Source organism: Mirounga leonina, unplaced genomic scaffold (assembly GCF_011800145.1).
Source record: "Mirounga leonina isolate KUSES-001 unplaced genomic scaffold, KU_Mleo_1.0 Mir_166, whole genome shotgun sequence".
In the NCBI taxonomy this organism is placed as follows: Eukaryota; Metazoa; Chordata; class Mammalia; order Carnivora; family Phocidae; genus Mirounga; species Mirounga leonina.
In genome coordinates this window covers 13379654-13406473 of record NW_023270418.1, presented here as the reverse complement: position 1 = coordinate 13406473, position 26820 = coordinate 13379654, and the positions used below count along the sequence as shown (strand labels likewise).

General features: G+C 59.9%; 2 protein-coding genes across 2 annotated transcripts in view; one reads left to right on the top strand and one right to left on the bottom strand.

Annotated features, from left to right (window-relative positions):
* The window catches only part of ABTB2 (ankyrin repeat and BTB domain containing 2), a 171019-nt gene extending 154060 nt beyond the window's left edge, over window positions 1-16959 (top strand). Inside the window, exons 6-17 of the mRNA XM_035012547.1 lie at window positions 2468-2557; window positions 2990-3091; window positions 5030-5126; window positions 5414-5549; window positions 7435-7664; window positions 8944-9122; window positions 9497-9602; window positions 9827-9929; window positions 10432-10522; window positions 14713-14781; window positions 15385-15498; window positions 16762-16959. Of these exons, the coding sequence (XP_034868438.1) occupies window positions 2468-2557; window positions 2990-3091; window positions 5030-5126; window positions 5414-5549; window positions 7435-7664; window positions 8944-9122; window positions 9497-9602; window positions 9827-9929; window positions 10432-10522; window positions 14713-14781; window positions 15385-15498; window positions 16762-16959 (1515 nt within the window). The remainder of the gene's footprint in view (window positions 1-2467; window positions 2558-2989; window positions 3092-5029; window positions 5127-5413; window positions 5550-7434; window positions 7665-8943; window positions 9123-9496; window positions 9603-9826; window positions 9930-10431; window positions 10523-14712; window positions 14782-15384; window positions 15499-16761) is intronic.
* A 5355-nt stretch (window positions 16960-22314) lies between these two features.
* NAT10 (N-acetyltransferase 10) overlaps window positions 22315-26820 on the bottom strand; it is a 43476-nt gene continuing 38970 nt past the window's right edge. Inside the window, exons 26-29 of the mRNA XM_035012545.1 lie at window positions 26503-26601; window positions 26056-26129; window positions 25327-25410; window positions 22315-23081 (exon numbers count right to left, since the gene is read on the bottom strand). Coding sequence (XP_034868436.1) covers window positions 22970-23081; window positions 25327-25410; window positions 26056-26129; window positions 26503-26601 — 369 coding nt within the window. The 3' untranslated portion in view covers window positions 22315-22969. The remainder of the gene's footprint in view (window positions 23082-25326; window positions 25411-26055; window positions 26130-26502; window positions 26602-26820) is intronic.

Sequence of the window (26820 nt, the reverse complement as noted above, 5' to 3'; positions counted from 1 at the left end):
GTGAGTACTAGTCACTGGGGCGTGGGCCCTGGGCGCCTCGTGGGCCTACTCCATACCAGGCCCACAGAACCTGCTGTCTTCATGGAGTTAATGTTCTAGCTGGGGAAACATGCGCCAAGAAATAGAAACGTAAAACACAGAGTGTGTCCGTGAAAAGTGCTAGAGAGTAAAATGAAGCCGGAAAAGGAAGCATTGGAAGTGATTTACAATTTTAGATAGAATTTAAGCGGTTTTGTTTGCTTTGTTTATTGTTTTTGCTGTGAAGAGCTAACATTTGTGGAGCACTGATATGTTCCAGGCACTGTTCAGAGCGCTTTGCCCAGATGAACTCCTTCAGTCTTGACAGTGGCCCTAGGATGTCATGCTATTATCATCCCCATTTTATAGATGAGGCAAACTGAGGTACAGCGAAGTTGGTTTACCTGAGGTCACACAGTTAATGCAGAGCAGATGACTCCAGGCTCTTCACCACTATGGGCTGTCTAGTTGGTTTGTCTGACACCACTCTGTGCATCCTCGCCACATAGGTGATGGCTCTGTGGCTTGGAAGGCCACACAGACGCGGGGGGAAAGCTCCGTGACGGCAGAGGGCTTGGGTGGAATGCTGTCCCGTGAGATGCTAGCACGGGACAGGGCGTGCTGAAGTGCCAGGTCAACCACGAGGCCAGGGTGGACCTGGACAGGTGACGGGTCAAGCAGAATGGCTGGGGAATGGGGCCTCCGGGACGGGGAGAGAGGGGCTGAAGCAGAGAGCGGTGGGGCAGGCACTCCAGGGAGAGGAGATGACTCAGAGCAGGAGCACGGAACTGGGACAGTCAGGGTGTCAGCTGGGCCAGCAGGGAGGACACAGGCTGGGTGCCGGACCTCCCTGGGGTGCTTTGGTCAGGGCCAGTCCCTGGGCCTTGCGGGGGCTTTCATCCTGGGGCGTCCTCCCCCCGCTCAGGGTGCCGGGGTAAGGCCCGAGCCATCCACCCAGTCACAGCCATGGCGTCTTGGACAAGCTGCCCCACCTCCCTGAGGGTCACCTTCGTCGCTTCCATCAAAGGAGGACAGCAGTCCCTGCCCCGTAGGGTTCGGGGACGCTTCTGCATCTGGCACATAATAAAGGCTCAGTAAGCGTTCTTCTGGGTTTCGCTGTCCATGTGATGACAGTGACGATTAGCCGTGAGCTCTGTTCATCAGCCCTTCATGCTTTTCCTTACCTATGGACCTGGAGTGGGGGGCGGGGGGGCTGACACAAAAAAGACTCCGAGCCGATGTAAACACTGGACCGTGTACAGACGTGTAGAGAACAAAGTCAAGCAAGTGTGGAGGGGGCTGAAACCAAACCAGAGCCGCCCTCGGCGGCACTCGGCTCTTCTCTAAATGCTCGGTCCTGTTTGTGCCCTCGGCCTTGGTATTTATGGGATGATCTGTGGGTAAACAGCTCTCTCGCCCATGATTAATGTCAGGCCATTTCTTTATCTCTGGGCACTAGGCAGGGATTTATGAGGTAAGGAGATCTTGTCTACACACAAATAACCTAATAAATAACATCGCAGGGCTCCAGACACACGCTCGCCAGGATCCAGCTGTGGGATAACACTTTCCACTGCTGCCTTTGCTATTACTGGCCCCGGAGAAAGATTCCCAGCCGGGAGGCAACCCGGCGAGCCGTCCACCCAAACTTGGGGAGGGACTGGCCCTCCGCTTTCGGGAAAGCTCTGACTTGCTCAGTAGCACAAGAGATCCGAGTCAGACCCCTGTCCGCGCTGTGAGCTGCCTCTGATGGGGGGCTTCACGGCTCAGGTGGATCCGGGGTCCGGTGTGAGTTCTTCCTCCTCCTCGTGTGACCTGGCCTTGGGTCTCTCGGCTCCTTGTCTGTACAATGGGGATAATAATAGAGCCTCCTTAATAGGGATGTTATGGTGATTCGATGAGATGTTGCATGTAAATCACCTCCCGCAGGGATTTAGGGGCCCAGGGCCTGGGGTGGGTTAGGGTATGGCCGGCGGTATAACACCAGGGCAGTGATGGGCTCGCTGCGTTCTTGTGATTCCTTAGCTCTTGACGTCGGCTTCCTCTGCGCTAAGTACCTGACACACGGTCACTCGTCTTCTTCACAACAAGCCTATGAGCTAGATCCTGTTGTTGGTCTCATTTTAAAGAAGAAACTGAGGCACAAACAGAGACGAGTGACCTGGACACGGTTTACAGCTCCCCGTGGCAGAGGGGGCCTCGGGGCCCGTGCTCCTCACCCCTCTGGTGTCCCGCAGGCTTGTGGAAATGGCCCGTACTCAGGCCTCACGGGCTCCGTGTCCAGTGCGCCCGGAAGGGGCAGGAGGGTGAGCCACGACGCAGGGCTGCTGCGGATGAGCAGCCGAGTCAAGCCCGAGCCCGGACTGTGGTTTCTGGCACAGACGCCTGTGGAATACGTGGCACTGCGTCCATTGCCAGATGGTTTAGCGTCGACCTTTGCTTCACACAGGGTCTGACGCCGCTGATGTACGCCTGCGCGGCCGGGGACGAGGCGATGGTCCAGATGCTGATTGATGCGGGAGCGAACTTGGACATCCAGGTGAGCAGGCGCGGCGGGGCGCCTGGCCCAGCAAGGGAGCACCCCACGGTCCCCAGCAGCCGTGCTGGTGCCGTATTTGGAGGGATGGGAATAGGGATGCACAGAGATAACAGTGAGCCAGGAGCGCTTGTCCTGACGCGTGGGCTTCCTGTCCGAGAGCAGGGAGCTGAGCGGAGAGCGTGGGCACGGTTGTTACGGGACAGCCTCGTCCCTGCCGTGTCTGTACCCAGGGCAGGCAGCACTAACCGACCATCCTGCTGAGCCTTGTCTACGGGGTGCGCCACGCAGACGTGACCAGTTGAACAGAAAGCACTCGGATAGGCTCCTAGTCGCCATCCCTGCAGGATGCCCCCCTCGCTCCGGTGCCCGCGTCACCTGCCCAGGAATGGCACTCACCCAAAAAAAAAACGGATCCTTTGTGGCATTTTCCAGGTTCCAAGCAACTCTCCCAAGCACCCCTCCGTCCACCCCGACAGCCGGCACTGGACCTCGCTGACGTTCGCTGTGCTGCATGGACACATCTCTGTGGTGCAGGTGAGCCCTCGCTCGCCAGGGGGGCTGGGCCCCGGATGTAGCCCTGCCTGCCCGGAATCAGAGAGAGCAGAGGAGCTGCTTCGGGCCGCGCACCGGCTCAGCAGGACAGACCCGCCCCCCGGCTTGCCTCAAGGAGAGGGCTTTAGCATAAGGACCCGTGTGGAATCTTGGGGAACGAGCCCAGGTCCAAGCAGTCCCGGGCCTGCGGGCGTCTCTGTAGCTGTCCGGGAGTCTCCGGGCCTGCGGGAATCGGCACGTGTGCTCCGCAGCCTCTCCTCCGACCCTCCTGCCCACCCACAGCCCTTTCTGCTCCCCCGTGAATGGTCCCACAGAGCCGGCCCTGTATCAGGGCGTCCTGGTTCTGCCCATCCCCATTAACAGGCTTAGTCTTTGCGCATCCCGGGTTCTGAGAGAGGACTCAGAGCGGCACGGGTCACCTCTCCAGCCAGGTCACGCCGGGTGGTGCCCACAGTGGCCCAGGTAGCTGTGACTGGTGTGAGGGTGGGGTTGAGGCCCAGAAGCAGAGCCAAGCAGTGGCCCACCCCAGGTAGGGCACCAGCCACCCTGCCACTCGACTCCCAGACTCCTTTGTTCCTCAGGCCACTGGGGAATACGGGGTTGCACACTCCTTCCTGGGAGTTCATGTGTCACCCTCGCAGACTGTCTGCTAGGTGGCAAGTCCTCTGAGGGCAGGGGCCGTGTCCAGTCTGTTCGTCATGGTCAGCACAGCCCTGGCCTGTCGTAGGGACTCAGCAGATGGTCTGCACCAGGCCGGCTGCCGTCCCCCGCCTGCTTGCCGCTTGCTGCCCTCCTGAGCTGCGAGCAGAGTTCCGGCCTAGCCCAGACCGGCCGGCAGGGCCGTGCTCTGGTCCTGCCTGGACCGGCGCCCAGTTTCGCCCCATCGGGCGGGCCTCCGCCCCCACCTTGGCGCACCGGCTCGGGCAGTGCCACAGCTGGTTTCTGACGGACGAGAGCCTCCAGCCGACAGCCGTTCCCCACTTCCCACACACTGGGGCGCAGGCTTGGAGGCCAGCCTGGCCCCCTCATGCCTGGTCTCCAGGTGTGGGGCTGGCGGGGCTTCCCCCGGGTTTGGTGTTCCAGAAACCCGGGAAGGAGCGAAGTGCTCCCTCCAGAGCACTGGTCAGGGAAGGTGGGGTGCAGCCCAGAGTCACCTGTTGGAGCAGCGCAGACCCCACCCCTGCCCCGAGGCAAAGCCAGGCCCGGCTCAGCTGGAACTGCTTGGCCTCTGTTAGCCCTGCGCCATCCTGCCCTTGCCAGAATGGAGAGAGGCGTCCTGGACAGTGAGGTCTTGCCCTGGCCCTGTGCCTCCCAGCCTTGGGGAGCTTGCCTGCCAGAGCTCTCCAGGGAGACCACCTGAGGCCGCTGGTTATTAAATCTCTGTGGTGGGTTGAGCTCCATTTCATTTCATGCCCAGCATGGCGGCAGGGCAGGCCTCTGGCCATTCTTGAGATGCGGAAGCCTGGGGCTTCAGGAGTTGAGGTTCATGCCCTGCCCCAGGTCACTCGCTGGTTGGTGGCCAGCACTGACACTCAGCTCTTTCTGACTCTAATACCTGTGCCTTTCCCACTACCTCTGCTGCCCCCCAGAGCCTCAGTTTCCCCTGGTAGATTGGGGGCGATGCAATCGATTCATAGGAAAGCATTTGTTTGAAAGAGAAAACCAGCTCAGAGATCCCCACAGCTCAGGGCCTTGGTCCCGAGCCACAAGAGTAGAGGTGAAGATTCTAGAAACTTAAAGGCCTGAGGGTAACTTCAAGTTCCAGAGTTCAGGTTCCTCAGCTGCCCAGGTGAGCTGGGTCTTGGTCACATGCCTGGAGGGAACCAGAGGCCCTTCTCCCAAAGCCTCCCCTGCACACCTCCCAGACTCTCCCTGCCACACTGACGTGTCCTGCTCCATGTCCTGCCCTGTGCCCTGCAGCTGCTGCTGGACGCCGGGGCCCACGTGGAGGGCTCAGCAGTGAGTGGCGGTGAGGACAGCTACACGGAGAGCCCCCTGCAGCTGGCCTCTGCGGCTGGTACGTATACAGACAGCTGCCCTGCCCACAAGGGTCCCCTGCTGCCCCAAGGCTCCGCTGGCCCTCCCTGCGGCATCACTCAGCCTGGCAGGGCCTGCAGCCGGACTTGTGGCCACATGCCCAGGTCCCTGAGGTGAGCCTGGAGACCCTCCTTTTGGGCTCTGGGGGCTCCCCCGGCCCCATTCATCAGCGTTTCTGTGGAGCTCGGCAGCCAGGCGGCGGCCCGTAGAGGCACACGATGATGTGGGTGGTGGGGGCATCTTCCCTCCGTCTGCCTTGTGTTCCAGGGAACTATGAGCTGGTCAGCTTGTTGCTGAGCCGAGGCGCTGACCCCCTGCTCAGCATGCTCGAAGCCAATGGCATGGCCTCCTCCCTCCATGAGGATATGAACTGCTTCAGCCACTCGGCCGCCCACGGCCACAGGTACGCACCTGGGGTTCCTGCCCCGTGTGAAGTGGGAGCATGAAACAGGCTTTCAGGAGTCCGAGTCCCCCATGGGGAGCAGGAGAACTAGAGATCTTTCCAGATGGGGGTTCTGTGTGGAAGCCATCCAGAAAGAAGATACAGGTCTTCAACCAGCAGAGAGGCCTCAGATGTTGGAGGCCCAGAGACTCTGGGTGGCGGAGACAGCCCCCTTGCACAAGAGGCCCACCCGGCCGGTTCCTGGTGGAGCTGGGACTGCAGCCTGGGTCTCCCAACGCCCAGGGCAAGCCTTCCCACTTCCTGTAGACTGGGCCACATCCCTTCCCACCCTTAGTGGCCCTTCTCCAGGGCTCCGGGGGCTTCGCACAGCGTATGGCTCGCCCCGAAGAGCCTCCTGGCGGCTGTGTGGGAAATCACATCCCACTCCAGGAGCAGATGGTGGACCTTGCTTTGTGGGGGCCAGGCCTGCCCAGGGCTGTGACGGGGCGGGTAGCAGGCTGCGACCAGAGCCATCTAGCAGCTGTGAGACAGCTGAATGAGACAGAGAGTGAGACAAGAGAGGCAGTTATTAGAAGCCAGAGAAGGGGCCAGAAGGGAAGGGCGGGTGGGACAGCTACTTCCTGTTCTCTAGCGCCATTCTCGGAAAGCAGAGGGTGCCCCGCTGTGGCCCCCTCCCTAGAATGCTTTCCTCTACAGCTTCTGCCACCAAAATCACCCTCCCCTCTGCCCCCCAGGACCGTACTGCACATCAGTGCCACTAGGCCTTTTCACCCAGCCAGCGCCCCGTGTTTTCCCCTGTTGCAACCTCTTCACCCTGTGCGGACACACTCTGTCCATGCACCTGCTTCCCATTTTCTCTCTGGAACACGGGATTTAGGGGACGGGGTGGTGGCCGGCTCACCTTCCCATGCCAGCGCACGGCACAAACGAGGTGCTCTGTAAGCTCAGTGAGCTAGCAAAGCGACAGTCGGATGACCCCGGGTCTCTCGAGGGCGTCTCTGCCCAGCGCAACATGACCTCCATCAGAGCGGGGAGCGGGCTGGGCAGGGCTGCTGGGAGGAGGCTCAGCCCCCAGGTGACCTGTGGACCTGCCCCCCCCACGGCCATCCCAGGCCACCGGATATGACAGAATGAGCCCCAGGGTATGGAACCAGCAGTCCTGGGCCTGAGTCCGCACTCCTGCCTGTGCGACCTTGAGCATGACGCAGTCATCGGCCATGAGCGGCGGGGCCCACGGGCTCTCACAGGGTTAACGCAGTGGTAGACAGGAACGTGCTCTGTCAAGTCCACCATTCAACACACGGGAAGTCCGCAGAACCGGCATCTTGACTTAAGCGCATCCTTGTTCACGGCAGGCTGGAACTCAGAGGCATGTGAGCATGTCCTGGGTTTCAGACCCTCGCCGCGCGTGCAGGTGGCTGCCATCTCGGGGTTCTGCTGCGTGGCAGGCTCTACACCCGATGCCGTCATGTCAGCCTCCCGTTGACCCGGGATGAGGGTGAGACGGATACCCCCCTCTGCAGGTGCCAGAGCAGTCAGGGCACAGAGAGGCAGAGCAACCTCTCTGAGACCACACAGCCAGGATGGCAGGGCCTGTTTGGCGCCAAGGCCCACGACTTAGTAGTACCAGGATGGTGGCGGGGGCGGGGGGTGTCCCCAGGGCCAGTCCACCCGTATCCTCCCCTGCCTCTCTCAGATGGCTGCAGATGGAGGGTGCTGGGAGCCCTGGCCCAGCCTGCCTGGGAGGGAAGACCGTGAGCCCCTAGTGCCCGCAGCTGCCCCACAGCAGCCCGTCTAGGCCACGGGGCTCAGGAGGGCACCGCAGGCGGGCACCGTCCACGGTGAGGGCCTCAGGCATGGCCGTCCTCCATCCCGTGGCCCGCAGGAACGTCCTGAGGAAGCTCCTGACGCAGCCCCAGCAGGCCAAAGCGGACGTGCTGTCCCTGGAGGAGATCCTGGCCGAGGGCGTGGAGGAGAGCGACGCCTCCAGCCAGGGCAGCAGCAGCGAGGGGCCCATGCGGCTGAGCCGGACCCGCACGAAGGCCCTGCAGGAGGCCATGTACTACAGTGCCGAGCACGGCTACGTGGACATCACCATGGAGCTGCGGGCACTGGGTGAGGCCCCGCGGGCGTGCACACACGTCCGCGCGCGACACACGTCCAGGCTGCTCTCTGTAAGAGCAGCCTGGAAGAGGGCCAGGGCCCGCAGGGGCAGCCGGGCACGGGGCGGACTCCGTCTCCGCAGGCCTGACGGCCGATGGCCGGGACAGCAGAGGTCCTGAGCCTCAGACGGTCCTCCGTGGGGATGCGTCGGGGGGCATCGCCCCAGCTCTCCAGCCTTGGGCCCTTCCTCCTCCCTGGTCGGAGCCTCACGGCCCCCAGCCTGGCTGCGGCCTGCCACGTGCGGCCCTGCGAGCATCTGCATCACTATGGTCAACATTTCTGGTCAACTAGAGGCTCTCAAGCTGTCACTCGGCCACACGCATTCGCTCCTCGGGTCTGCGAGTCCGTGGACGCTCCTTCCTGCGGGGAGGCCACCCAGACAGGCAGACCTGGGCCAGATCCCAGCTGTTCTGCCGTCACTGGCGCTGCCGATCCTCGCGTAAGACCGTGACGTCACACGAGGCCCAGGGCCTGGGGCCAGCTCTCCGTGAGCTCTGCGTGCACAATGGCAGTGTGGAATGTCCTAGTGGCCGCCATACTTGCTGCCAGTCAGGCTCAGTGTTCCTCACTGTAAAATGGGTATATCGTTCTCAGCTACGGTCAGAACACCGGGGATGCTAATGCCACCTACGTCACTGTGTCCCTGGGGAATGCCATCGTCCTCTTTTTACTCCATAGTGAGGCTTGGGGGGTGGGGAGCAGCTTGCTAATTACCAAGAAAATTACTAGCTTTTGTCATGACCTCCACAGAGTAGTTTTAAGTTAGTTTATGGCCCCACTGCCACGCTCCAGGGAGCTGGTACACAGTAATTATGTGCCACTGGATGCCAGTGCCCCGAGTGCCAGACAGGCATGGGCCCAGATGCCCGGCATGTTTCCCCGGCCTCCAAGGGCACCTGGCCAGCCCTTGTAATTGATGGGTCTTCCCAGGAAGTCGTTCCGGGGCCCCACAAACGGGGGCTGGTGTGGCCCCAGGCTGAGCCGTCTGGGTGCCCTGCCCTTGGGCCGGGGTCGTTCCTCTGCCCCATCTGATGGGGGCACCCGAACTCCCCTCTGACCTCTCAGCAGGGCCTGTCGGGGTCCCGGAAGCTCTCCCTCCCTGGCTTCAGAGTCCCTCGGCATGAGGGAAGGGGGCAGGAGCCCGCCCGGAGAGGGGGTCGCTGCGGAGTGGGCTCGGGGGTGTGTGCAGGCTGTGCCCGGTGGAGGTGACGACCGCCCGCCCTTCCCCCAGGCGTCCCCTGGAAACTGCACGTGTGGATCGAGTCTCTGAGGACCTCCTTCTCCCAGTCGCGCTACTCGGTGGTGCAGAGCCTCCTGCGGGACTTCGGCTCCATCAAGGAGGAGGAGTACAACGAGGAGCTGGTGACCGAGGGCCTGCAGCTCATGTTCGACATCCTCAAGACCAGCAAGGTGAGTGACGTCAGGCGGGTCCCCACCCTGTGCGCCGAGCATGTTGGCTTCCGAGGCGCTGGCCCAGACCTTGTGTGCACACACGCACACACGCACACACACACGCAGGCCCCCTCCCGCACACCCCACGGCCGGACTGCCACGGCCTGGCTGTAGAGGCTGGAGGCCGTGGATCTGTCGGGGCGGGAACCCGGCCAGAAAAGCAACTTGGGGACTCCGTGAGGGAGGCACGGGCATCTCTCGCCAGGCCAGATCCAGGAGGAACCGAAAGACGGCGGCTGCTCTGAGCCGGGTCTGGACTTGGGAAGCGAGCCTGCCGTGTCTGCAGCCACGGCAGGCGGCCTCACGGGCCCTCCCTCTCCTCTGCCCCGCAGAACGACGCCGTCACGCAGCAGCTGGCCACCATCTTCACGCACTGCTACGGCAGCAGCCCGGTGCCCAGCATTCCCGAGATCCGGAAGACACTGCCCGCCAGGCTGGGTGAGGCCTGCCCCCCACGCCCGCGGCCAGCCGCCCCTCATCCTTCCCAGAGCTCCGTCCCGTCTCTCCTCCTGTTCCTCTCCACGCACCTTGGTCTGCTGTTCCCCGTTCCCGGCGCCTCAGTGTCTCTGTTCTCCCGTGTACCCCCCCCCCCAGCCTCTCGGAACGCATACCTGGCACCCGAGGGGCCCTCGGTCACTGCCCTTCTCTCCCTTTGGGCACAGATCCTCACTTTCTGAACAACAAGGAGATGTCCGATGTGACTTTCCTGGTGGAAGGAAAGCTCTTTTATGCGCACAAGGTCCTGCTGGTGACGGCTTCTAACAGGTAGGCCGCCTCGGGGAACAAGCCCAGCCCCGGATGGTGGGGGCAGCTTCACGTTCCAGAGAGGAGCCTCTGCCCCGCAGAGATGGGTCCCACAGCCGTGGAGCCCCCGCCACCCCACAGGGGGCGCAGGGCAGAGTAGACAGAGGGACGGGACAGTAAGGGGGGACCCAGAGTTCAAGAGGCGCTCTGCGGCGCTGTTCTTCCCGGTCAAGGTATTGCTTCTGATTATTAGAAAATGTTCTGGAATGCAGAGTCACCTTCCAGGCCACAGGCATCACAGTCACTCACGGGGGGCGGTGGGGACAGATCGCGGCCCGGCCCGGCTGTCAGCCCAGGATGATGTAAGCTGCCATTTGCTGAGAGTTATTTTGGGAGCACTGCAGTAATTTTAAAAATGCCCCATCCCCCGGTGACCAGTCGGGTGATGGATGGCGCCATTGCTGCTGGGGATGAAATCAAAGTCATGTGCAAGACCCGCCTTGTTTCACCCCCTTTGCTCCAGGTTCAAGACGCTGATGACCAATAAATCAGAACAAGATGGCGACGGTGGCAAAACTATTGAGATCAGCGACATGAAGTACCACATTTTCCAGGTGGGTGGGCCTCCGTGCTGCGTGCTTCTTGGGGCGGGGGGGCGGCCTCCCCCAGGGCCCCACGGCTTTGTCTGGGCTGGGAGGCAGCTGGGAGTTGGCCATAATCTTGCACTCTGTGCCCGCTGCCTTCTGCGTTCACTGAACCTGTGGTCCGGTAGGAGCAGTCGCGTCTGTCCCAGGCCACGGTAGCCCTTCCAGTGCAGGCTGACAGTTTTCAGAGCCTCGCTCACACGTCCTGAGCTCTGACCACTGGGCAAGGGGCCTGGGCGGACGGACGGCAGACCTGTGAGGCCCAGCACCCGCCACACGTGCCTGTAGGAGCCCTCGTTCCTCAGGGTGGGCTCCCCACAGCACACACCTGCGCGTCAGCCCCCTGCCCTCCTGCGTGCCAACAAGCCCCCCGGCGGCTGGCGTGCACGCACTCTGAGGAGCGTCGTGTGGGCTGCACCAGTCCTCCCGAGCATCGGACCCCAGCCCGGCAGGCCCAGCAGAAAAAGCCAGCTGAGCCCATCCTGGTTGTGGAAGACCAAGGGTCGGGTCTTTCGGTCCCTCGGCTTTGGGGAACATCAGAGGTTGCGTGATGCAGAGTCCACAGACTGGCCGCCAGTCGTGGCCAGAGAGTCTGGAGGGAGGAGCCTGGCCGGGATCTCAGCCGAGCCCCTGCTGAGAGCTCCTTCCTGGGAAGTGGCGACTCCCGGTCTCCAGGCTGTGTGGTGGGCCCCAGGCTGCAGGGACGACCCCCAGGGGCTGAGGCCAGGAGGCAGCTGGTATGGGTTCCAGGGCCTGGCCCTGCACAGGACAGCTCTGTGGCCTCATGGGACAGATCAGTCTCACGGAAGCACAGGGAGCCCCCATCGAAAATGGCCTAGTTCCCCCTCACACTGTCTTCACCCACTTACTATTTAGCATTTCGTCATCTCTGGACAGCGTGGGGACAGCAGTAAACAGGCCAGGGCCCTGCCCCCCAGGAGACGGGACTCCGAGAGGGTGAGAGGTGTGGGGGCAGCGCCGGGGGCACAGGGGGGGGCACCTAACCCACAGCGCGGCGGCTGTCAGGGACCGGGGCAGCTGGCCGGCCACGGGGGCTCCAGGCAGGGGGACGGTGCACACCGAACTCCAGCAGCAGAGACCACACATGCTCCCGAAGTGCCCTCTGGTCCGGTCTGGTTAGAGGTTCAGAAGACGCTGCCCGAGGAGCCATCGCATGAAGGGTTTGACCGTTAACCTACCGAGGAAGCTTCCTGGAAGGTCATCACGGCTACCGCTTAGCCAGGCGGGGCTCCAAGCGCTGTGTCCCTGCTCGTGTCCCTGCTCATGAGTTACGCGTCGGGGCACAGCGCGGTCCTAGGAGGGGTGGGTAGGTTATTCCGTCAGGGGCACAGAGAAGTGAGTGACTTGCCTGCGGTCACACAGCTGGGAAGTGAAGAGCCGGGATTCAATCCAAGGCTGTGTGGCACGGTCAAGTTCGCATTTACAGAGCTCACTCAGAGGGGCCACAGCTCCAGCCAGGGGCCAGGTGGGAGGCTGTAGAGAAGTCTAGTCGCGTGATGAGGGTGAGTGGGTGGCAGCAGTGGGATGGGGGAGGTGCATGAGGGGAGAGTGGACCGGCCCCGGGGACTGGCACCAGCAGCAGAGTGGGGTGTCTCCGCTTCCCCCGTTTCCAGCCCTCGATCCAAACTCACAGGCAAGGGGGCAGCTCTAGAACCTTGTTTGGCTAAGAAGCCCCCCCGTCTGGGTGAGCTGGAACATGAGGTGGGGTCACGGTCAGACACAGGAGGGTGGGGGTGAGGGTCCGTGTGGGCACCCGGGTGACCACGGCCGTGGGGCTGCCCTTGCTCACCGGAGGACGCCTGTGCCAGGGCACTTAGTGGCCGTGTCACTTGTCAGGGCTGCGGGGACAGCAGGTCTCACGCCCCGGCACCCAGGGGCCTGGGCAGGGTGGGCTCTGTGGCTGTAGAACTCCGCCATCGGGGGAGAGCGCTGTTTCCGGGGGGGGGGGCCTCCACACGTTGACTCCTGCTCTCCGGGCTCCTCGGAGGGCTCAGCCTAAAGCCTTCAATCCCAGGCCGAGCTTCCTAACAAAGCCCGGATGTTTTAGAGCAGCCCCTGAGTATCTCCATGGCTTTCACTGCACTGGGAGAGACAGACAGACAGACAGAGACAGGTGAGGGGGAGGGAAGGAAGCCGGTCATTCCGTTTTCCAGAGGAGGAAACCGGCCCGAGGAGATCTGAGCTGTGCCATCCAAGAGAAAGATAACGCAAGCCACCTATGTAATTTAACACTTCGTAGTAGCCACGTAAAAAAGCAAAAAGAAATGGGTGAAATTAATTTTAATAGTATATTCTTTAACCCTTTATGGCCCAAACATCACATGCAGTCAATATAAAAATTAATGGCGTATTTTACATTCTTTCTCATACTAAGTTCTTCCAGTCCAGTGTGTATCTGACACAGCACATCTCCATTCAGACCAGCCTTCTCTCCCAGGCTTTCAAGCTACCCGTGACCAGTGGCTGTAGCGGGTCTAGACGCTTGCCTGTCTGGCTTGACCCCAGTCCTACCCGTGCGGTGTCCGTGGCCTTCCTGCGCTCGGGTTCCTGGGTTCCCGTTCGGGCCAGAAGCCAACCGTGCGGCCCCTCTGCAGCTGAACCTTCCCCGGGCCTTTCCCAGAGCCGCGGGCAGCCTGCTGGGAGCCACATGACCCCCGTCCTGCCTGGGGGCTGCCGGGCTGGGCAAAGCCCATCTGCCCGGCCTGCCGGCCACCCAGCTCCCTCAGCAAGTGCAAGGGAGCAGTTCTGGTCTGACTTCCATGGACTAATATGCATTCAAGTGACCTCAGGGAGCTCCACGGGCCACAGCTGGCTGCGCCTTGTCCAAACCAGCTCCTGAAAGGCGGAGGCTGGGAAGGGGAGCTGCGGGTTGCTGCCCACACCTCTGCATCCCCTCTTGCTGAGGGGCTTCCCTGAGGCCATCTCTTAGCCTCCAATCCTGGGAGCTCCTGCCCACCCGCCCACTCCACTCCCAGCCCTGGGCCAGGCGCTTTTGCCCCAGCTCATCCAGGGCTGTCCTGCGGTGTGGTCCTGAACAGCTCGGAGCCCAGGCCCTGGGGGGCGGGGGGGTGGGCCCGCCGGGGCACACGCCTCCTGGAGTGACAGACACACGGAGCACACCGCGTGCTCCAGCAGGGGCTGCAGAAGGCCTCTCTGGGGGGAGGGGAGGGATGGCGGTCTCGGGCACCAACCTTGGGCCTGGACAGACTGGCCAGGCCCATCTCCGCACTCCCGTTCCCCGGAGTTGGGCTCCTTCCCTAGACCCTCTGGTGCCTCTTCCAGCCCAGGGGCCACTGCTAGCAGAGGCCGACTGTGCCGGCAGGAGCCGCGTTTACTTACACACTTGCCAGCTCCTTGCTGGGGCTGTTCTTCAGCCAACTGGTGCAAACCGCTTCTTTTTCCAGCGGGGAACTTCCCAGCCTCCAGTGTGATGGCAGAGTTCGTAACTTAGACCTCAACAAAATTAAATGTCATTACCCACTCCTGGGCCACCTCATTTGATATCCTGGACCCTCTGTTCCCAGAAGCCCCAGGCAGGTCTGGGCAGGGGGGCGAGCTGACCTCTGGAGCAGATCCCAACCCCAGCTCTGTGCTTGCCGTCCAAGGGAACAAATCTAGCGGGGAGACAGGGTCTGGCTCTCACCTCCACATTGGAGTCCCAGCACAGACAGGAAAACTGGAAGCAGCTTCTGAGGGCAGCGCCCCCATCCCGGGCCCATATTTAGAATGTAGGTGAGAGAAATGTGCAGCGTGCCACCTAGGGGTCTGATGTGGGAATCAGGAGACCCAAGTGACTCGAGCCATGCTGCCTTCCCCCATCCTGGGCCTCAGTTTCCCCATCTGTGAATAGTACCTTTCTGGGCTCACTGGGCTGTCCTGAGGATCAGAGTGGAGCTACCCCATGGAAGGAGGCCTGTCCTACACGCAGTCGATCAGGAGGGAGAATCTCAGGGCTGACTTCTGGAAACTGCACAGACACAAAGAGTAGCCTCAGGGAGTTGGGGGACGTGCGCGCGTCCACCTGCGGAAGGACGGAGGGCTCAGCCAGGCCCAGGGTGGAGAGCGGCACTCTGCTGGAGGCAGATAAGGACACAGGACCTGTGGGTCTGGTGTTCACACGGGGTCTCTTCTCACCGCAGATGATGATGCAGTATCTGTACTACGGAGGGACAGAAGCCATGGACATCCCAGCTGCTGACATCCTAGAGGTGAGGTCCCGGAGCTGGGGAGAGGGGTGGGAGCCCGTGTGCCCCATGCCCAGCTGCTGGCACTCAGGGACAGGGCATCTGGAGAGCCGAGAGGGGAGGTGGCCTCTTCCAGGACCTCCTGATTCCCTGCTGGTCCTTTCTCTTCCTGTAACAGGAAGGGCCTTTCGCCCATCTACCTCCTGGGCCAGGCCTTGGGGCGGAGGGTGGAGGGATGATGGGCCCAGCAGGATCAAAGGCAGCCCGGCCTCCCCCTCACCACCTCACTGCTTAGAAAACCGACCCCCTGAGGGTCACGCGCCTGGCTAGTAGGTCTGGGAGACAAGGAGCGCAGCTCAGGGTTGAAAACCTTCTGAGGTCAGGCATCCCATCCAGTGTCTGTCCCCCGTCCTGTGCCTTCCAAAGTGTCCCAGCAAGTACCCAGGTGACCTAGAACAGAAAGAAATCAGTCCTCAGACTTGACCTGCGGAGGCGGGCAGGGCCCCAAGGATTAGGAGAAACCAGGGCCCACGGCACGGAGCAGCTTTCTGTTCCCTGATGCCTGGGCCATGGGCCTGCTGCCCGCATCCAAGGCCACGTTCCCCCTCCTCTCCGTGCCACCCCCAGTTGCTGTCAGCTGCCAGCCTGTTCCAGTTGGATGCCCTGCAGAGACACTGTGAGATCCTGTGCTCTCAGACCCTCAGCGTGGAGAGTGCCGTGAACACCTACAAGTACGCCAAGGTGAGTGCCGCGCCGTCCGCCGCCTCCCACGGGCTCGCTGTCCCGTGGCTGTGCCAGGCCAGGCTGAGGGGCCGTGCAAGGGGTGGAGGGGAGTTAGTGATGCCCTCTGTAGCTTGGGGTTCCCGCTGTTCATCAGGGCAGCCTGCAGCTCGGGAGGGGAGCTTCACAGCCTGGGGGGCCTGGGCCAAAGGGCTGAGCTTCTCCAAGTCACATCACTTCCTTAGGTTCTTACTTGATTTTTTCCCCCAACCTATCCTCCTTAATCTTACCCCCTCCTTAATCTTACCCCCTCTCGGCACAGCCCTCTGCTCAGGTGCTCGGGCTCAAAACTTGGGAGTTACATATATCTTAATTTGCCCCATCTGGGCCGGCTCCCTCCCTGTGAACACATCAGCAGTCTGTCTACTTTCTTCCATGTCCACTGTGCCCACCCTGTCCCAAGCCACCGTCACCTCTCCGGACCATGACATTGACCCGGCCTCCCCCTGCTTGGCTGTCACCGTGAGGTCTCCAGGCTCTTTGACAAGCGTTAAGACCATGTCACTGCTCTACTTAAAGTCTCCCTCCCACGAAGCTTCCTCCGCAGCCTAAATCTCACACTGGCCGGCCCCCAGGACCCCTCCCACATCTTCCACATGGCTTTCTTAGCTCACACGTCCCCCACAGCTCTGGCGATAACCATGCCCTCCCCCAGGAAAGCGCAGTCCTGCCGACTCCACTGGCCTCTCCCATGAGGCCCCTGCCACTTTCCTCACAGCACTGACCACTGTCTGCTGTGACCTTACTTGGTTCTCTGGCTTCTCTGTCTCCCCCAAAGTAGAGCGTCAGCTCTAAGAGACACTGCAGAGACCTGGCCCCCAGAACTTGGTGCCCAGCGCCTGGCCCGGAGTGGCCACTTGATAGTTGAGTTAAAATCGTTACTGAGCATCTCCCGGGGGAACTGCTCAGGTGCCCGGCTTGCGCTGGGCTCCCCGCCCCGGGCATTGGTAAGGGCACTTCAAGCCAACAAGGGTGCCTGCCATTCAGTGATGGCAGCAGCGGGAAGTAGGCCAAGAAAATGATGGGCCAAGACAGTGACGTTCCTGGTGGCGCAGCTGGGATTTGAACCCGGAATAGTCCCATCTGGAGGAGAATTGCGGAAGAAATCCAGATAAGGGGAAGGCCCTGGGCCCCTGGTGAGATTTGGGGGCGGGGTGGGGAGGTGTGTCGTTTCCGGGGGGCTCTGCGAAGGCCGTGGCTCTCACACTCCCCCGCCCGCAACAGATCCACAACGCCCCTGAACTGGCCCTGTTCTGTGAAGGCTTCTTCCTCAAGCACATGAAGGCCCTGCTCGAGCAGGACTCCTTCCGGCAGCTCATCTACAGCCGCAACAGCAAGGTGCAGGGCCTGGACCCCCTGCAGGACCTGCAGAGCACCCTGGCCGAGCGCGTGCACTCTGTCTACATCACCTCCCGGGTCTGAGGGCAGTGGGGACGCGGCAGGGCGGCATAGCCTGCCGCCTCTGGGCCGGGGCTCCGAGTCTAGGCGTCCCGGGGCGGGAGGGGGGCCTGAAAGGCTGGGAGCAAGTGCTTCCGGGGGCGTCTGAACAAGTACACACCTGGGCCCTGTGGATGGGTCGGAGCCCCGCTGTGGGGGTAGGGGCACTGGCTGTAGGCCTCCTTGGAGCCAGGCTCATGGGACTCCGTTTCCCCCTCATTCTGCAGACCCCCTCTCCGGTGTTAATCGGTCCTTGGGTAGGCTGATGTGCTCTGAGCCCCCGGTCACTGGGCGGCCCCACTGTCAGCCCCTCTGCCCCAGGGTGGTTTGCTTGACGGGTGATGGGCAGACAAGGCCAAAAGGTGGCCCTTCCCCCCACCCCCGACCCCATACTGTTTGCACCTCGAGGGCCACGGTGCACTCACCCTCGTGTGCCCCTTTTCCCCTCCTGGAGGTCTAGGGTTGACCCTGATTCACCCCTGCTTGAAAGAGCTTCTGACCATTCATTCCAGGCTCTGACCACCCACAATCCCCAGGCCTCCCCAAGCTCAGACTGTCCCAGCTGGGGCCCCTGGGGGTATGGGCATCCTGATGAAGGTAGAGAACTTACACTCTGGGCCCCAGGCCACTTCGTGCCGAAACTGGTATTTTTCCTCAAGGTCACATCAGAAAGGCTGCCCAAATCCTTGAACTTCTTCCTCAAGGCTAGGCCTTTGTGATGTGAGCCTCCAAGGGCCTGAAGATCCCTGCCCAGAGGGTCACTTACAGTCCTATTTTCTTTGGTGTCTAGGCCTACAGAGGCCCTCCTTTGGGGAAGCACACCCCTGCTCTCTTAGTGTGAGAAGGCGGTTCCCCCAGGTGACGCCCTCGGACTTCCAGGCTGAGCCAGGGGCGGCATGGGGGTGCATAGGGCACAGTCTGCTGGCCTCAGCTTTTGTTCCTGCTGCTTTTAGAGGCCAATCCTGAAACCCCAAGCCTAGAGTTAGGCTGCCTCTGGGGGCTCAGGAAGCAGACGCCTCCGTGTCGCCCTGGCTGGGTCTCTAGAGCAGGGCACTTCTCATGGGAACTGCGGGTCCGGGGGTGGAAGGGGTGGGGCGGTGGGGGGAGCAGAGGACCTGCCACGGCTCCTGTCCTGCCAGCCGCGGGCCTGACGCCTGTCGTATTTACGGACCAGACACTGGGGTGGCATCCGGACAGCTTGTTCTGGGTGTCGCCATCTTCGGGCTGTCTGGCTGCACCTTAGAAACTATTTATTCACCAAGAGCCCTGGGCACTTCAGGAGGTGTCACTTTGGTTACCTTGAAAAGCCCCCAGGGGCTTGCAATCTTGGAAAATATTTTTGACTAGCTCCTTGAGCTGGATGTACAAAGGAATAGGCGTTATTTTATTGCTGTAATATTGTATGATACTGTAACTGTACATTAATGTCACTTATTGTAAATGTACCAGGGTTTTATTAACAATAAACACTTGTTAACAATGACCTTGGCCTTGTCACTCTTGCTAGAGAGTCGCTCAGAGCTGGGGAAGAGAACCCAGGGCTAATTCCCTGGTTACTCAGGCCTCCAGCCCCAAGCTGGGTTAGGACTCCCCCTACATACATATACATACACACACACACACACCCCCCCCACCCTACCCCTGTCAAACAAGCTAGCTGAAGATACAAAATTCTTCTCCTCTGTTAAGCACTTAGGTGCCATTTATGAGGACAGAAAAGGTGTTTGTGTGGAGGGACGGGAGCCCCCTGCCAGGAGTAAGATGGCTGTCAGGGGCTTTTCTGATCTTCCCTGAGCCCAGGCCACCCCCAGCGCCCTCACGTGGGAACTACCATTGGGGTTGTCATAACGGTTGTCTGCAAACCCTTGTGAGGCCCGGCGAGGTTGGTGGCTGCTGCCTCCGGCCCAGCTGAGCCCAAGCTGGTCTGTGCCACCTGGGAATGGAGAGAGGACAGGGAGCTGGTGACTTGGGCCCAAGGGTCTTCTGGGACCAGTTCTAGTTTAAGTACGACATCCAGGCAGAAATAAAGGTTTTTTTAAGTGTTTGCTACCTGAGGCCGGTCACTAGGAACACTGGCCCAAGCGGCTGTGGTTCGGCAACTGAGAGGCCAGAACTCAGAAGCTGGGGGACAACATGAAGACCTCAGGGTGGTAGTTGGGGTCAGTCCAGGAAAGGTCCAATGCCCAGCTTTGCGGGGCGGGGCCCAGGCCCGGCAGCTTGGCGCCCTCTGGGGGCCACAGGGAGGAGGCGCAAGGCTCGGCACCATCCTGGGTGGACGCCCCTGGGAGGTTGGTTCAGGGGGCTGTCCCTGCCCAGCCAGCAGTTGCCAGTCTGCAGTGGCTCCCCTTCAGGGGTCTGTGTCCACCCTCCCCACAAGCCTCGCCCCGCTCTCCTTGTGCCCCCTGTAGCACATGCCTCAGCCAAGTACCTAGAGAGCTTAGCTGTTTTCTCTTCTGCGGGGCAGGCTGAAGGGAAGGCAATGTAAGGCAGGGCTGGGACCCCTTTGAGCCTCTGTGTAGCAGAACACACTAAGAAGGCATTTCAGTAAGAGAGGGGCGCCTGGGTGGCTCAGTTGTCTGACTGTTGATCGCAGGGTCGTGGGTTCAAGCCCCCGTTACTGGGCATGGAGCCTACCTAACAAATAATTAGAAAAAAATCAGATTCTTCCAAGGGGGCTAGGGGGACTAGAAGAGAAGTGGAGGTGTTTGGTCACCTTACCTTATCCCTGGTGGCTGGGTCTCCTCCTCAGGGCCACTGCTCCAGAGCACAGGGTCCATTTCTCCTCCAGCTGCCCACTTCAGGCTCTCAGCAGCCAAAGGCAGGAGTGAACTTGGCCTTCGCAGGAGTCCCAGGGAAACAAGGGGCTGAACGCAAGTTCTATACCAGAGGGATTTCAGTCTCCCACAGCCGCCCTGCAGGCAACGACAGCAGCTGGAGCCTGGGCCTTGTCCCCAAAGGAAATCCTCTCCAGACATGAGGGTCGCCTGCCTTCCTGCCCCCGTTCCTCCTTCCCCTTAACTTTGCTCTCTGCTGGTTTCCCAGTGCCAGCCAGACACCAGGACCACGGCAACGTTCTCAGCTGAACCACCTACAGCACCACAGGAGAGCCTCGGGCCTTCCACCAGCCGCCACCCCGAATCCACACATTTCCCCTTTAACCGGCTGCCCACAGAACGGGGCATCCCCTCCCTCTCCCCTCCCTCTCCCCTCCCCCCAGGCTGAGGCCTGACCCGCCCACTGAGACCTGCGAGCTGAGCTGGCGGCTGGGGTAATAACCCTCAGATAATGAGTCTACATTTTTCCAAGGTGGCGGTCACTTATTTCCTCCCCTCCCCCAGCCTCCACAGCCCTTTGTGTCCAACTCCTGGTCACTCGAGTCCTCTGGGGCGGCAGGGGCCAGATGAGCGGTGAAGCCCCGGAGCAGGCCGGCGGGAACCCCGTCCCCGCTCAGGGGGATGCAGCCCATTTAGGCATCTTCTTTGTTCAGGCTTCTTGAGCCCCTTCCCGTCCGGTGACAGCATTCACAGGCAGCCTTTCTGAATTCATTTCGCCAGTGACATTTCCCGAGACAGCCTAGCTTTACAGATGTCACTCTGTCTGGGGGCCAGATGGCGAGGTCTGGGGGAGGTGTGCTTTGTCAGGTTCGGAGAACGCAAGATCACTACCCCGAAGTGCAGAGACCTGTTTAAGAATACGCTTTGTCAGGAAAAGGGCCGGGACTGTAGATAGTAGGCAAATGCAGCTTCCTCTTAGCGTGTGGAGGGGAAGGCGGCCTCAGAGAGATGAGGGACAACCTTGTTGGAAGCCGACAGCCCGACAGGTCTGACCACCAGGTGCACCTTCTTGCTGCCCAAGTGGGACTCTTCAGCTCAGCCTGTGGCTTTAGAACAAGCCGGTCTTACTCCTAGCGCTTGTGTCACCGAGCAGCTCCCCTGGTTACGCAGACGCGGGCCCCGTGACACAGATTTCTGGAGCCCTTGCCGCACAGCAGGCACCGTGGTCCGCTCCCCACACTCAGCTCCACTCACTCCTCCAACGGCCCAGGAGGTGGGAGCGATCATTGCCACCTGCATCTCACACATGTCGCCCTGGACAGCAGGTGCAGGTGAGTGGTGTGCCCCAGGTCACAGGGAGACTCGGGGCAGAGCAGGGTTGAGAGGCCTGGCTTCAGGGCGCCTCCTCCCTGCATCCCGGAGCAGAGCACAAGCCAGGCTTCGGGGCTGGAGAGGCCACGAAAGCGCAAGGGCCGGGCCCTCCTACCCATGGGATGGCATGGCTGGACAGCTTTAAGAAACCATCCAGCTGTGACCATTTGGGATTCTGACTTTGCTTTTAAGCCTCTCTCCTAAGAAAATCCTCTTTGAAAGATAGGCTCAGGCACTCACCTGAAAAAAGCAGATCAAAAATTAGTCTCCTTGCCCCTCTCAGCAAACCTTCCTGCAGACCTGACAGGGGGTCTGCAGGCAGGAACCTCTAGATCCAGGAGACAAAAGGCCCCGAGACCTGTGTGGACAAGGTGCAGGGGTCCCTAGTCCAGGCAGAATCTGCTCTCCTTGCTGTGGGTGTGAGTCCTGGGCAGTATGCCTTTAATCCTCTTTGGTCCAGAAGCTCCCCTTCCTTCCCTGCCATGTGTCAGACTTCTTGGAACCTGGATTACACATCATGGCGGAAGAAAGGGTCTTTGGACTCATGGAAGACCAGTCCTTTTAAATTCTATGAAAAACCAAGGAACGTCAGTAACCAAGGCCTCCATGTGAATCTTGCAGATAAAAAGAAGAACGAGCATGGAAGCTGAAGACTGACGCAGCCAGGGAGCTGTGCAGGACTGCCCTCAGCTCCCATGCGTGGCACCGGGAAACAGCAGATCAGAACAAGAGCACAACTGAGCTGACTTCTACCTTGAGCTGTGCTTGTACCAGGGTCAGGGATAAGGAACAATCCTACGGAAACCGGCAGAGGCTCCGCAGGCTCAAGGCTCAGTAACACAGTGCTGGATTGGGAACCACAAAGGGATACCATCAAACACACATACCAAAGTCTGTGTGAAGCCACCACATAATTTCTGTCCCCAGTTCCTGTCTCCCGAGAGGAATGTGGGGGGGAAAGCACGGCTAGCTAGCCTCCAGGTGCCACAGCTTGTCCCTCAGAAGGACCACAGCGAGCACGGTTGGTGCCGGCCACTTCTCCCACAGGCTTCGGGTTGGTTAAGCATGGCCACTGCCTCCCCTTGGCCTTGGCACCAACATCTTCCAGATTCTACCCGGCAGCCAAGATCCGCAAGAAGAAGCAGGCAGAGGGGCAACTTCCACCCTCGTGGAGTCAATGACCACCCAGAGGCAGTTGCTCTTTCTAGCTTGTTATTTATTAAAATAGGTTCTCTAGCCCTCCCTCACCCCTGCTAGCGAAAGGGTCTCGCCCAACACTTTTTCCCAAATAGATGAAATAACAGATTTGGGGGACTCGAGGTCCTCTTCTTAAATTAAGAGCTCAGGCTCTTCTGGGACACGGGGCTGCAGGCCTGCGCAGCCAGGAGCGGGATGGTTTACAGCAGAGCAAAGCCCAGGGCGCCGCACGCTGACCTGGGCCTCAGGGTGTCCGGCCAAGGCCACGACGAGAGGCCCAGGGCTCCACTAGTGGCCGCCTGCGCATCACCAGAAAGCTGCGTGTTTAACCCTGAGATGGGAAAGAGTCAGCGTGGCTTCCCCCCCTTGAGGAGGCGCTAACAGAGCTGGGCCCAGAGCAAAACGGGAACTTATGGGGGGGAGAAGGCCGGGAGCGCGGGAGGGGAGACAGGCCCTCGGCAGTGCCAGAGCTTTGCCCAACCGTCGCATTCCTTAAGCCAAGCTCAGCCCATGGACCGAAGTCCTGGCCGGCTTCCGGGTCTGGCGGGGGCCCCTGTTGCTTTCAACAATCCAGGCCGCCGCCGGGCCCCGCCGGAGACAGCTCGGGAAGTCGGGGCGCTCTCCGTACGCGTCAGCCGCTGATGCCCACGCTCCTATTTCTTCCGCTTCAGTTTCAGATCTTTTTTGTTCTTCACGTCTCTGTTTTTCTTCAGCTTTTTGTTCTGTTTGGGATCTTGTTTGGCTTCCAGCTTCCTTTTCTTGTCACTGGAGAGAAAAGAAAACAGAAAAACCACGAGTAGAAAGAGAAAGAAAATGAAATATGCAGATCTGTACCATCTTGCAGACTGCTCTGCTTTAGGCTCGCTTTGCTTTGTCCAAAAGGGTTTCCACCTTCAGAAACATTAATGACCTTAGACACAAATGTTCTCTGCAAGCCCATCCGCACGCCAGGCACTGGGCTGGGGAGACATGCCGACCCAGTTCCTGCCCCGACCGGGCTCTTCCTCAGACAGAGGAACAAATCTCTCTCTTACCACCTGAAACCAGAGTTCTCTTTGGAGTGCTGTTCATTCCCCACTCCTGAGACCTCAAGGAAAATCTCAGGAGTCACAAGGAGGATTCCCTCCCACCGCTCACCACTCAGGATCACCCAGGAAAGCAGACATATTATCCCAAGGACCCTGAGGAGAGTCTCCAATACAAAGCAGGAGACTCCCAGGAAAGCCTTATAATACTTTGTGATGTGGCATTATTTTCTTTTTCCTGAATGAGAGGGAAACCTAAAGAGCAGTAACTCAGGTTACACATCTCGGCTGGCCAGCAGGAGCCTGACAGGTCACTACTGGAGTCACTCAGCAAATGGCCACCTTCCTTCCCCTTACAGCTTAAAGATCCTCTCTCGTGGCATCTTGCCCTGGAAACAAACACCTCCCTACGAGGAGAGAACGAACAGTTCTATCCACAGACCACTAACATCATCTGAATGAAGTGACCTCTGGGGGAAAAAAACAAAACAAAACACTGGTATCTATCATCCTATTCTTTGATGTGAGGCCTTGCTTTTTTACCTCCAAGAGTACAATTTACTCAGAGCCCTGAAGTACCACAAAGGTCAGGGAATTCAGGAGGCTCCTCAGCAGCAGTAACAGCCAAACAAACGGCAGGCAAAGCCGACCTCTGAGGAGTGAGGAACCAGCCGTCCCCACACCAGCACATGCCCCGGCCTTTTGTTGCGGTCAAAGCCCCATGCTCAAGGCTGGAGCCGTCGTGGGCCCTGTGCCACATCTGCCTTATTGTCCAAACCAGAAACTAGGACACACTGACAGTGGGCTCTTGTGCCACATCTGGGAGCATCTGGGGAGTAAGGCTGGCATCAATGCTGGAACCTTCAAAATGCCACGGTAACTAACAGACTGCGGAAGACAACATTGGCATTTCTGGGATCTACAGTTGCTACAGTCACAAGACTTGTCTTTCCAAGCACATCCTCTAAGGGACCCTGTCCTATGGCAATGCCAAGAACTCCCCTCCCCATTAACCCCAAACCAGATATGGAAGTTCACCTCCAGAGGCCCAGGGCAGGGGAAACCTCATTCTCTTCCCGAGGGAACGCTGATGAAGGTTCAGGCCCGAGGAGCCACTGTCTACAAATGCTCCCCTCTGCAGGAGAGCAGCCAGAGGGGATGGTTTTCAAAGCAGGGTCCACGGACTCCTGGGATCCCCCGGACCTTCCAGGTGGGCTCCAAGGTAGAAACTAGTTTCCTAATGACATAAACACACCGTTTGCCTTTCCCTTTTGTCCTCTCACAGCTGACCAGCCTTCCCCCGGCTGCGAGGTGTGTGGTGGCACCAGACTGAATGCGGAAGATAAGCCAGCTGCCTTCCATAAGCCAGAGAGTACCGATTTGCAAGATGTAAAAGACCGCCACTCTAAGATTTTTTTGGGGGGGTGGGGGGAGTTTTTAAAACAACAAATCAATAACAAATCCATGACTGTTAATTTTGGATGAATACTTCTTTCTGTTTTTCATTTCTAATATTGGAAATCTCAAAAAATACAACCCACATAAACAAAAGGCCTTTGGGGGCCCTCAATTTTTATGACGCTAAAGAACTCTAAGCCTTGGAGAACCCTCGACGCAGAGGTCAAACTCCAGTCCTCGCAGTGGACACAGCTGGTCCCCATCCTACTGGCTGGATGCTCCTCGGGAAGTCACCAAACCCCCTCCAGCCTAGGTCACTTCATCTTTAAAGCGGCGCTGGTACTGATACAGCCACCGCCGTTGTTCTGAGGGGAACGGGACACCGCACCGAAGCGCACAGCAGCCCCACGGCCCGCCTCATCTGCAGGACAGAGGACACCAAAGCTGCGCCCCTCCAAGGAAAGAGCAGTGACTTGTCCCTCAGAGCTTTTGCCTCGGGCCCCATCTCCTAGTGAAAGTCACTAGGGAAGCACAGAAGCCACAAAGCCTCTCCGGTCAGAGGTCAGAGGTCGTGGGGCCCACCTCACCTCTTCAGGCTGACCATGGAGGCATTCTGCCCGGCTTTGTTCAAAACTTCATTCCATTCTTCGTCATCCCCACGGATTATATATCTAAAAAAAAAAAAGGAAATGTCAAAGCCGGCTTAAAAGAAGACAGCAGACGACAGCCTCGTCAGACGCAGCGTGCGGTGTCCGTGTGAGCGGCAGAGGAAGGGGCTGCCGAGTGCAGCAGGACCCGGACGGAGAGCTGAGCTCTGCTGCAGCAAGGGGGGCTGCCAGGCCTGCAGGAGTCCGACTCCCACTCACCGCCCCCCAGGGGAGCCTCCTGTCGCCCCCTAGTCGCTCACGCCCACCTCCAGCAGCACCCTTAGGGCTGGAGCTGGAAGGGGACCAAGAGATCTAGTACACAGAGGGTTCCACAGCATGGGGTTTTGTGCTTTAGGCAGCAGAATCCTTTCTTCAAACAAATTCACATGCAAAAGCCAAACACAAAGCGGCCATTAAAAGTGATGCTCATCAATCAGCATCCCCACCCCCCCACCCCCCCCCCGCCATTCCCTGAGGGGCCGGAGGAAAATCCTCCCAAATTCTGCAAATAATGAAGGAGGAAGCTTTTCGCTGAGTGCTTCTAGAAGGATGCCATGCAAGGCTGCCACGGTGCCCAGAAGGGGGTCAGAAGAGGCCCGCAGAAGGTCCTGAGGGTCCTGACGGCCAAGGCAGAGCCTTCGCCCCCCACAAGCCACACAGAGGCCTTACTGAGAGAGGTCCATGTTCTTCAGCTTCCCCACTTCTATCTTGTGTTTTTCCTGGAATTCCTTCGCTGCCTCATCCTGCAGTCAAAGGCCCGGAGACAGAGTCGGTCAGAGGCAAGCCGAGGACAAAGCACAGAAAAAGGGGAGGGGGGCAGAATGTCAACGTGACCAGCACACATGCCCGCCATCAGCGGCAGCTCTTACCAAAGACACAGGAATATAAAATGTGCATTAGGAAAAGTCCAAAAGGACTAACAAGAAGTTGTCAGCAGCTGCTGCTGGAGAGCGTGCACGCACACACGCACGCAGTGGGGCTCGCACATGGGAGACGCAGGGAGCTCGTGCTGGCTCCGCCTACAGAGCCTCGGCCGGCGGGGGTCAGGGCTGGGCACCCCTCCTCCGGGGGAAAGGGAGCAGGGCCGGCGGCGCCAGGCCTTCAGCGGGAACGTACCAGGTCATCACTGAGGGTCTTCATAGTGGGCTCCATAACCACGTCCTTCACTGCCGCCATCTGCTCCTCGATGGCCCGTTCCTGCACCTCGCTGAACAGCTGCAAGACCACAGGCAGGAGTGGAAGATGAAGCCGAGGCAGAGTCCCAGACCCTTGCCCCCAAGTCACTCGGCACCCACTTCCCGGAGCACAGAGTGCGCACATTCACCGTAAGAGGACAAGAACACAGACTTATAGGAAGACAGCAAATTCCTGCCTCTGGGGCAGGGAACAGTACGGACAGAGCTGAAGCCCTTTGGGTGGGTGGGTGGGTGGGTG